The 12,118-nt window shown below is 38.8% G+C and overlaps 1 protein-coding gene across 3 annotated transcripts in view; it reads right to left on the reverse strand.

Annotated features, from left to right (window-relative positions):
* The window catches only part of DISC1 (DISC1 scaffold protein), a 411,448-nt gene that overhangs the window by 27,401 nt on the left and 371,929 nt on the right, over positions 1-12,118 (reverse strand). For all 3 annotated transcript variants that reach the window (XM_030812687.1, XM_030812679.1, XM_030812676.1), the window contains one exon: positions 2,952-3,228. In XM_030812687.1, the coding sequence (XP_030668547.1) occupies positions 2,952-3,228 (277 nt within the window). Of the gene's footprint in view, positions 1-2,951; positions 3,229-12,118 lie in introns of those variants that run through there.

Consider the following 12,118-nt stretch of genomic DNA (forward strand, 5'->3'; position numbering starts at 1 on the left):
GATAGTTTTCATTATCTTCTCATGTCGTGGTGGTGTTTTTCTTAACAGATGTGGAGATGCGGCCTGTAAGAGGCCTAACTGAGGATCACACCAGACTCAGACTCGAGCCTTGTGCTCTTTCCAGCAGGCCAAACTGCCTTTTGGTAGTCCTGAGACAAAAGCACTGACTCAAACATCTATAGCCCGGTTTTTAAATAGGTAGACATTTAAAAAAACTTTTTAAAATCATTGTTGTAAAGTCATACACAGTAAAATTCACTCTTTCTGATGTAAAGTTATGGATTTAGACATATGCACAGTCACGTAACTACCACCACGATCAAGAGAGAGAATACCTCTATCATCCCGCCCCCAACTTCCACACACCAAATTCCTTCCTGTTGCTCTTGTAATGAGTCCCTTCCCCTTTCCTGGCAACAATGTATCTGTTTTCTGGCCCCATAATTTTGCCCTTCTCAGAAAACATCGTCTTAAAATCCATGGCATTCATGAATTCAAAGAACGGCTGCCCTCTCTGTGAAAATAAATCCACCACTGCGATACAGGAACAGGGAAATGATACCGAAAGCCAGCAAAAGCTATAAGGTCCCCTCTAAAGCATCCACTCACCCCCAAGAAAGCAACAGATAAATATAGGACATCCTCAGCATTTCAGTTGGTGGAGACGATCTGGGAGGCTTTCTGGGGGACCCCTGGAGCACCCAAACAGCAGCCACCACAGGACCTAGGATAAGGCTCCACTCTTTATTCATCCTTGACCCCGAGCTTCCTATTTTTCAACAAACATAGCTCTGTGTTCTTATAGCCAGATAGTCAAATTGACAGGTGCTTATAATCTTATGCAGGAAAACGAATCCTCCTATGCTTGGGAAAGTCTGTCCCCAGAGAGCCTGGAGGGCTCAGGGCTCAGTGGGTAGGGCAGAGGAGGAGGGAGAGAGGCAGGGAGAGAGTGATGGGGTTCAGACTACACTACCCCAAAATATGGCACCTTGGCATTTGAGGAACAGCAGAAGCAGGAAAGTCTCTCTGATCTTCTGCAGCCATCCTCTCCTGAAGCAGGCCATAAATAATTCTCTGACCTTCCTCTAAAGTAGATTATAACACCCTCATCTTTAAAGTGTACAACCTATACCCAAAGGAAAGGAGTATCCTTATCTCTGAAGACACAGCGATGAAGTGAAGAATCCGAGCAAACAGGCCTTGCTAAGCTCCCCCCAGTTTATTGCCATTAGATCGTACTCCTTTTGTCAAATTATACTTCTCCACATGTCTGCTATTCTTCAAACTTAAGCATAAAAATACACTGGTTTCTGTTGCTTTGGGTCTTCATTTTTGCAGGCTCCTGTGTCGTGTAAATTTTATATTAAGCACATTTGTACATTTTTCTCTTGTTACTCTGTCTGTATAGGTGCCTCAGCTGAGAACCTTTAGATGGGTAAAGGAAAGATACTGATTTTTCTCCCCTACAGGAGTAAGGGATCTCTGCTGAATCAGTCCTGGCCTCCAGCAGAATCAATGACCCAGGGAGTCCATCACATATCTGGTGTGGCTTCTGACTGCTCCAAATCGAGTTCCTCTTGGTAGCTCACTTTGGAAAGCCAGACACACCTTCAAAGACTCATCCCCAGAGCCTGCAGTTTCTTCCACCCAGGAAAAATCCCTTGCTTAGGTGGCACTTCCCTCCACCCCAGAATATTCTTTCAAGCCATCCACTTGCAGCAGGTGGTAACTTTTCAACACCTCTACCCAGAGCATTGGAGGCCAGGCTTTGCTGGAGGATTCCACCTGCAGCACCTGGGTTAACAAAAGAGTTCAGATGTCTATAAATTAACGTAGAGCCTGTGACTGGGACAGCAAGGATGCAGAGTGACAGTGGTTGCTTTCTTATAAGACCACGGAATCCGAATATAGGATCAAGGATCAATTTTCCAAGCAGTCCAGAGGCAGTGACTAAGAACACAAATGTCTGCTCTCTGAAGGCCGTGGTCCTGCAGATGGGATGTGAGACTGGCAGGGCTGGCCTGGGGAGGTGGCAATTTCCCCACCCACCAGTGGTGAGTCCTGGCAAAGACCCAGGGAGGAAGCACAGCTAACATCTAACATCAACCATGAGACTTGAAGGCCATGTGTCACATTCCTCCAGCCTCTCCATGCTATTTCCTTTCCACACTCAGAACACCTGGGAACCCGGGCCAACAAAGAGCTCTAAAGACTCAGGTCATGGCACTGAAATGAGGAAAAACTTCCTAGGGCCTTTTTATGGAAAAGACTCTTGTTAGGGTGGGAGGAGGAAAGTGAGGAGTGGAAGGGGAAGGGAGAGAGGAAAGAGGGGAGAGAAAAAGAAAGTTAAATAAAACCATATTTTAATTTGTAATACATATATCTCAGGCCAAACTTTAGTTGTGTTTATGAAAGAAGAACATTATAAACATTCATTATGATCTGGTTTTGGTAAAAACAATTAAGGGGATAAATACATATATTTGAATGTTTCATTCAAATAAATAATAATATATTGTAATATATAGATTCTAAATATATAATTAAATATCATATATGATATATATGATGTATAGTATATATGTTAAATATCATGTATGACATACATAATCTATAGTGAATATAATAACTATATTATATACGACATATATAATGTATGCTATATATGGTAATTCTATATTAGACTGCATATTCTAATTCTAGCCACTAAATTAGAATGAAAATGGAACTAAATATGCCAAAAGTTGGGGTTTTTTGCTCTTCTACATTTCAAACTTCTACAAAAATTCTACTTTATTTTGTAATCATATTCAAGAGTTATTAAAACTTTTAAAAGTTTATATGCTCAATGGGAAGCCCTCCCAATATTTATTGTTCCCATTTGGAGCATGGTCCCAAAGCACCCCTTAGAATAGGGGTCCCCTCTGGAAGGCCATGTGGGAAGGACAGACCTCTTTCTGTTCGCCTCCAGCACAATGCAGAGAGGGGATGAGGTGAGCCTTCCATTCTTCCAGTGCCTGCAAAGGGGTCTTCCTTTTATCCTCGGAGTGGAGCCTGGGGGGATTAGGAGGAGTAGCTATAGAGACAGCTCCCTCTAAGTCATCCATCTGCCTCTCATCTTCTACAGACAGGCTTCCCCTGGCTTCCTGGAGTTGTAGGCTCTGGATAAGCAATCGACAAGCTTCCAAGTCAGCTTCCCACACTTTCCCAAGCAGTGGACACTTGCAGCTGAGACAGAGAGGAAACAAAGACATAAAAATGAACTCAGTGATGTTTCATCATACCAGGTCAATAGCTTGTCTACCTGGCTAAAAGTCAGCTAGTCATCTTATACTTGATGACTTAATTTCACAGTGATAAATTATTTCAACTAGAAGATTCATCAGAGGGACCAAATTCGCACACCATCAAGTCACCATGAAATGTGTTGGTCCTTAGCTGCTTGGTCTGCAAAGGCATCCAAAATCCTATGTATTTTTCCAGACTCAGCAGCCCAATACAACACAATTTCTGCTCATATATGTGTTTCCAGCCCTACTGACTTACTTTGAATCCTCAGACCTGTCCAACTCTTCTAGGCTAGATCATCTCTCTCTGTCCATTCCCCACCAACACACATATACCCAGGCCTTCATCTGACTAAATCATATTATCTTCAGAACTCGGCTTAAATAACCTTTTTGGGAGAAACATTCCCTGCCTTCCAACTGGAAAATATGATGGATCTCTTAGCATTTTTTACTTTTATTTCAGAGTATTTATCACAATTCTAATTATTTATGTGATTATTGTTTTCTTTTCCCTGAGAGCAGGGCTCGTAACTATGTTGTTCTCCACTCTATTGCTAGACTCTATTGTATTAGTCTGTTTTCATTCTGCTAAAAAGAACTGCCCAAGACTCATTAATTTACAAAGGAAAGAGGTTTAATTGACTCACAGTTCAGTGTGGCTGGGGAGGCCTCAAGAAACTGACAATCATGGCAGAAGGTGAAGGGGAAGCAAGGCACCTTCTTCACATGGTGGCAGGAAGGAGAAGTGCAGAACAAAGGGGGAAAGAGTCCCTTATAAAACCACCAGATCTCGTTAGAAGTCACTATCCTGGGAACAGCACTGGGGAAACTGCCCCCATGATTCAATTACCTACACCTGGTCTCTCCCTTGACATTTGGGGATTATGAGGATTACAATTCAAGATGAAATTTGGGTGGGGACACAAAGCCTAACCATATAATTTCACCCCGGCCCCTCTCAAATCTCATGTCCCTTTCAAATTTCAAAACCAATCATGCTTTTCCAACAGTAGCCCAAAGTCTTAATTCATTCCAGCATTAGCTCAAAATTCCAAGTCCAAAGTCTAATCTGAGACAAGGTAAGTCTCTTCTACCTAGGAGCCTGTAAAATCAAAAGCAAGTTTAGTTACTTCCAAGATACAATGGAGGTACAGGCATTGGATAAATGCTCCATCCCAAATGGGAGAAATTGGCCAAAACAAAGGGGCTACAGGCCCCATGCAACTCCAAATTCCAGCCGAGCAGTCAAATCTTAAAGATCTGAAATGATTTCCTTTGACTCCATGTCTCACAACCAGGTCATGCTGATGCAAGAGATGGGTTCCCATGGTCTTGGACAGCTCCACCCCATGGTTTGGCAGGGTACAGTCCCCCTCCCGGCTGCTTTCACGGGCTGGCATCGAGTGTCTGCAGCTTTTCCAGGTGCATGGTGCAATATATCAGTGGATCTACCATTCTGGGGACTGGAGGATGGTAGCCTTCTTCTCACAGCTCCACTAGCCAGTGCCCCAGTGGGGACTCTGTGTGGGGGCTCTGACCCCACATTTCCCTTCCACACTGCTCTAGCAGAGGTTCTCCATGAGTGCTCCACCCCTGCAGCAAACTTCTGCCCGGAAATCCAGGCGTTTCCATACATCCTCTGAAATCTAGGCAGAGGTTCCCAAACCTCAGTTCTTGACTTCTGTGCACCCACAGGTCCAGCACCACATGTAAGCCTCCAAGGCTTGGGGCTTGCACCCTCTGAAGCAACGGCCTGAGCTGTACATTGGCCACTTTCAGCCATGGCTGGGGCACAGGGCACCAAGTCCTGAGACTGCACAAAGTTGCAAGGCCCTGGGCCCAGCCCACAAAACCATTTTTTCCTCCTAGGTCTCCAGGCCTGTAACAGGAGGGGCTGCCATGAAGACCTCTGACATGCCCTAGAGACATTTTCTCCATTGTCTTGGGGATTAATATTTGGCTGCTTGTGACTTATGCAAATTTCTGCAGCCAGCTTGAATTTCTCCTCAGAAAATGGAATTTTCTTTTCTATTGTATCACCAGGCTGTGAATTTTCTAAAATGTTATGCCCTGCTTCCCTTTTAAACATAAGTTCCAATTACAAATCATCTCTTTGTGAATGCATAAAAATGAATTCTTTTAAGAGCACCCAAGTCACGTCTTGAATGCTTTGCTACTTAGACATTTCTTCCACTAGATACCCTAAATCACCTCTCTCAAGCTCAAAGTTCCAGAGATCTCTAGGGCTGGGGCAAAATGCTGCCCATCTCTTTGCTAAAACATAACAAGAGTCACCTTTGCTCCAGTTCCCAACAAGTTCCTCATCTCCATCTGATACCAGCTCAGCCTGGACTTCATTATCCACATCACTATCAGCATTTTGGTCAAAGCCATTCAACAAGTCTCTAGGAAGTTACAAACTTTCCCACATCTTCCTGTCTTCTTCTAAGCCCTCCAAACTGTTCCAACCTCTGCCTGTTACCGAGTTCCAAGTCTCTTTCACATTTTTGGGTATCTTTATGGCATCTTCAACATGGATCATGAACTCAAATACACAGCATGCCCAGCATGCAATGTAAATGTGTGGAGCAGGGAAGGGATAATATAAACCATGACAACTAATATTCAGCCTCAGTGGTAGAAGATAATAGAAAGGAGTGACTTTGGCTAGTTGGGAGTACATATCCCTGTATACGGAGCACATCATCAACTCATCAGCTCAGGTACACTGAAACTATGAGGAATGTAAATTCAATGCTGGCAAAAATTTTGAGTTTTTCTTGGAAAACCAAAAATCAGGAATTTTTAATGAAAATATATATTTTCACCCATCCAGACAGCTTCATGCTAGATATTTTCTACAGACCTATCTTCCATCTAATAACCCTTTCTTCTACTGTCTCGAATCTGCTATTCAATCCACTATTGTGTTCTAAGTTTCAGTTACTTTTAATTTGATTTTCTTTTATATATTCCAGTCGTCTGTCAAAATTCTCCATCATGTTCCCTATTTTCTTGGACATATTAATTAACATTCTCTCAAAGCCCATGTCCATAAACGATGAGATCAGAAGGATAAAAAAGGAATTAGGCAGAAGTAATATTAGAAGAGATTATCAGCTAAGAATATCATGTATTGACAAAGAACATCACACCACACATTTAGGAAACACTACAACTCAGAATAGGAAAAGACCAAAGAAAACACATACCTAGGCCAATCATAATGAAACTTCTAAACATCAAAGACAGAACAAAACTCTTAAAAGCAGTGAGAGAAAAGAAGGCACATTAACTTCAAAGGAACAAAAATATGGATGACAGAAATAGTGAAAGCTAGGAGACAATAAAACATCTTTAAAATGCTGAAAGAAATTCACTGGCAATCTAGAACCATGCAATTATTTGAATTTTCTTCAACAATAAAAGTAAAATAGGCTAGGCATGGTGGCTTACAATGGGAGAGGCATAATGGGACTTCTCATGTACAAGAAGCATTTTATTTCTTGATGGTAGTGATTCCATGAGTGAAAAGTCATCAAGCAGTACATTCATGATGTATGTATTTTATGTCTATGCCAATATAAAATAACAAAACGAGAAAGAAAATATAATAAGAAAAGGAGGAAGGGAGGAAGGGAGGAGGGAGGGACAGAGGGAGGGAAGGAAGGAAGAAGGGAGGGAAGGAAGGAAAGAGGGAGGGAGGGAGAGAGGGAAGGAAAGAAGGAAGGAAGGAGGGAGAGAGGGAAGGAAGGAATGAAGGAAGGAAAGAAGGAAGGAAGGAGGAGAGAGGAAGGAAGGAATGAAGGAAGGAAAGAAGGAAGGAAGGAAGAAGGAAGGAAGGAAAGAAAGGAAGAAGGATGGAAGGAAGGGAAGAAGGAAGGAAGCAAAGGAAGAAGGATGGAAGGAAGGGAAGAAGGAAGGAAGGGAAGAAGGATGGAAGGAAGGACAGGAAGAAGGATGGAAGGAAGGAAGGAAGGGAGGAAGGGAGGGAGGGAGACAAATATATTTGTCTAATATCTACAAAGTGTGAACAATTGGTCTTAAGAAAGCAGACAAAAGGCGCAAAATTAGTATTACTACAGAGAAGCATTCATGCTATTTGGATTTTATAAATATTGGAGTGGCACAGTAAAAAATAAATTAAGCATTCAGCAAAAACCGGGTATTTCATTTTTTCCTTGCTTTGTATTTTGGTCACTCCTTTGACCTCATGTGTAAAGGCTAAAGACTGAAATTTAACTGAAACCATGGAATATTTATGCAGGCGCTATGTATGTTTTAGTCACAGTGCTTTCTTGCAGAGTTTGGAGGGAGGGAGGGAATAGATTTTCTGAGAGATGCACTGGAGCAGGAGTGCAGGAATGGGGTCTGGTTCACACTAGAAAAAACAGTCCTTAGTTGGGGGCACTTTGGTATTTTTCATTTTCCTAATTTTAGCCAATCTAATAGGTAAAAGGTGGGATCTCGTTTGAAGTTGCATTTCTCCACTAGGATCATTTCATAGCCACTCAGATTTTCTTCTGTGAATTATCTTTTTATATTCACTGCCTATTTATTCCTTTCTTGGGTTCCCTATCCTTTTCCCAAGGGTTTTGTTGAAGGAGACATTTTATTACCACTTCAATATCTTTTACACTCTATTCAAGTTTTCCATTTATTCTTCTGTCCATTTTAATATTTTATATCCTTTATATAAATTAATCCTTTTTAATGAATTTCAAATGTATTGGTACATGTTTGTTCATATTTTAAAAAACTATTTAAAAAATTACTTGTTTGCAGATCTCCTTTTCAGTATGTGTTTTACTTATTCTTTTTCTGATTTATCTTATTCAGTCTTATCAAAGGTTTGGTATCTTATTACTCCTTTCAAAGAACTAATTTTTCCTTTGTTAATCTTCATATTGATCTTTGTTCACTATTTCACTGATTTGTTCTTATCTTATATTTCCATTTTCCCCATTTCTTTGGATTTATTATCTGTTTATTAGCTTCTGTAAACACTTAACTCATTTGTTTTCTTTTTCATATTTCCCTCTTTTGAAATTTTAATGTTATAATAAGCATATTTAAAGCTCTTAATTTTTGTCTGAGTAATATTTTAACCATGTCCAATATATGTTTATTTAAATTTTTAATTATTATTTTAAATATACAGAAAAATATGGAAAATAACAAACACTTGTGGGCCTATCACAAAATCTATCAATTTGAAATATTTTTCTGTAAATGCATTATATATATTTTTAGAATTTACAGCATTGTTGTCCAGCAGATTTTACAGACAGCCTTTTCATTATCTTTCCTAATGGTTCCCTTGTTAATTCAAGGGCTGTATAGTGATATGTTTTCTCGTTTCTAAATAGAATAAATTTTTTTCACCTCCCTTTTTGTTAGATTAATATCTAATTTTATTGCATACTGGTTGAGAATTAACTCTATAAAATTATCTGAGGGTTCTCCTATCACCTAGTACTTCATTGATTTTTGAAAATTTTCCATATGTGTCCAAAAAGAATGAGCATTGTGTTCACTGAATGGAAAGTGAAGGCATATTATATTAAACTTTTTATATATGTTTTTCTTGTTGTTTGCTTCATCTATGAGTTTCTGAAATGAGTGTGTTAAATTTCCAACTATAATTCTTGATTCTTCTATTTCCTCCCATAGTTTTATTGGTTGTTTTATGAGTCTCAGATTATGATGTTAGATACCTAGGGGTTCCAATCATTAAATTTTCTAACTGCTTCTTTTCTGTATATGACAATTTTCATTGCTGATATGATATTTTAGCCTTAAAGTCTAAATTGTCTGATATTAAAATTGTTATTCCAACACTCTTTTAGTTCAATTTTACCCAGCTTATCTTTTTACCATTCTATGTTTTCAGTCTATTTGCATATTTTTAAAATGAGTCCAACACAAAACATTTGCTGAATTGTATAAAACCCATTCTAAGATTTTATCTTTGGATTGCTGGTTTTAACCCATGTACTCTCATTACTGTGTAATTATTGGTGTGTTCTCATTGATTTTAGACAAGTCTTTCAATTAAAAAAATTCCCTTTTTTCTTTTTTTCTATTTTCCTTTTTCTTTTTATTAAATTCACATACAATTGTTAAGAAAGAGTATAGAGAGATCTCATGTACCTTTACCCAGTTCTTCATAACGGTAACTCTTTGCAAAACAATAGTGCAATATCATGCCAGAGTACTGACATTGATAAAATCCATTGATCTTCATCAGAGTTCCCATTGTGTGTGTGTTTTCATAGTTTTATACAACTTTACCACTTGTGTAAGTTCAGGTCCCCCTTACCACATTCAAGATACAGAACAATTCAATTATCACATGAATCTCCATGTCCCCTTTTATAACCACACCTGCCTACATCCCATGCCTCCCCCTCCCTAGTCCCTGGAGACCACTAAGTCTGTTACTCCTTTTTAAAATGTTGTCATTTCAAAAATGTTATATAAACAGAATCATAAAGTAGATACCTTCAGGGATTGGCTTTTGTGTGTGTGCATGTGTGCTCAGCATAATTCCCTGGAGATTCGTGTATCAACTGTTAATTCCTTTTTAACTGCTGAGTAGTATTCCATGCTATGTATGTACCACAGTGTGTTTAACCATTCACCCACAGAAAGACATCTCGGATACTCCTAGTGTGGGGATATTCTGAATAAAAGATGCTATGAACATATGTGCCTAGGTGTTTGTGTGAAATTAAATTTTCATTTTTCTGAAATAGTTGTCCAACAGCACAACTGCTGGGTTGTATCACAGTCACATGTTTAGTTTTGTAAGAAACTGCCAAACTGTTTTTCAGAGTGGCCAACCATTTGCATTCTTATCAAAAATGCATGAGTGATCTTGTTTCTTTGCATCCTCACCAATATTTGGTGCTATAATACTTTTTTGTTTTTGCCATTCTGAGAGGTGTGTAATGTTATCTCATTACAGCTTCAATTTCCATTACCCTCATGTCTAATGATGTTGACTACCTTTTCACATGCTTCTTTGCCATCCATATAGCCACTTCAGTGAGGTGTATTTTATGGTTTTTGCCTCTTTTCTACTAGAATTAATATTTTTTAGTGTTGGGTTTTGAGACATTATATATTCTACATATTAATAAATTTGTCAGATATATATGATTACAAACATGTCTCCCAGTCTCTAGCTTGTCTTTTCATCTTCTTCACATGAATCTTTACAGAGCAAAAGGTTTTACTTCAAAGAGGTTCAGTCTATCAATGTTTCCTTTTACTTGACCGTGCTTCTAGTGTTGAGTTTTAGAAATCTTTGCCTTGCCTTAGGTCTCAAAGACTGACTCCTTTTTTTTTTCCTAAAAGTTTTATAGTTTTATATTTTACAATTAGGTCCTTGATCCATTTTAAATTAATTTTTGTATGAAGTATGAGACTTAGTTTGAGTTCATCTTTTTGCCTATGAATGTTCAATAGCTCCAGCTCCATTTGTCAAAAATTCTATTGTTCCTTCATTGAATTACTTTTATACCTTTGCCAAAAATGATTTGAGCATATTTTTATGGACCTATTTTTAGGGTTTCATCTCAATTTATTTATAATATGTTGGATTATATCTCTTTGTATATTTTGCATAATAATTGCTCTGTGTATTACAATATGCTGGTGGCATCACCAACAACTGGCACCAATATTTTACTACTTTAAGTATGCAAATAAACTTCCCTTCCATTTCAGTCTCTACTTTCTGCACTTTAAAATATTATTGCCTGGAGTGGTGGCTCACGCCTGTAATCCCAGCACTTGGGGAGGGCGAGGCAGGTGGATCACCTGAGGTCAGGAGTTGGAGACCAGCCTGACCAAAATGGTGAAACCCCGTCTCTACTAAAAATGCAAAAATTAGCTGGACACAGTGGTACATGCTTATAGTTCCAGCTACTCAGGAGGCTGACAGGAGAATCGCTTGAATCTGGGAGTTGGAGGTTGCGGTGAACCGAGATCGCGCCACTGCACTCCAGCCTGGGTGACAGAGTGAGACTCTGTCTCAAAAATAAAATAAAATAAAATATTATTGTCTTAAGTATCAGATGACATTAAAATTTTTTTCTCAATCACCATAATACAATACATAAAACACATGAGGTAAAGGATAGTCTACTGTGTTTCTACTCTTTCCATTATTCTATATTCCTTTCTCTATCTCCCAGAGAATTTCATCTAGCTAATCTTTAATCTGCTAACAACAAATACATGGTAGTTTCTTCGTCTGGGAATATATTTATTTCCTCTTCATTCTTAAAAGATAATTTTGCTGGATGTAGGATTCTAGGTTAACAGTTCTTTTCTATTATCATTTGTTAATTGTGCCACTTCTTTCCGGCTTCCATAGTTTCAGATGATAAATTCACTGTTATTGAAATTTTGTTTCCCTATAGGTAGTAAATCTCTCTGGGTGTTCTCAAGGATTTTTCCTTGTCTTTAGCTTTCAGAAATTCAATTCTTATGTGTCTTAGTGTGGATTTATTTTTATTTATTCTCCTGGGGATTTGTGTAGCTTCTTGAATCTGTAGGATTGTGCCTTTCACCAAATTCGTGGAGCTTTTAGCCATTGTTTCTTCAAATATTCTTTAGCCTCACTCTCCTTTTCTCCTTTTAGAATCCAATGATATAAATGGTGAATCTTTTGCTATGTCCCACAGAGCCCAGAGGCTCTGTTCATTTTTTTCAGTCCATTGTTTCTTGTTCAGATTGGGTAAATTCTATTAATCTGTTCTCAATTTCACTGAATCTACTCTCCATCACCTTCACTCTACAATTGAGCCTATGCAGTG

This window comes from Nomascus leucogenys, chromosome 5 (genome assembly GCF_006542625.1).
Source record: "Nomascus leucogenys isolate Asia chromosome 5, Asia_NLE_v1, whole genome shotgun sequence".
Taxonomy (NCBI): Eukaryota; Metazoa; Chordata; class Mammalia; order Primates; family Hylobatidae; genus Nomascus; species Nomascus leucogenys.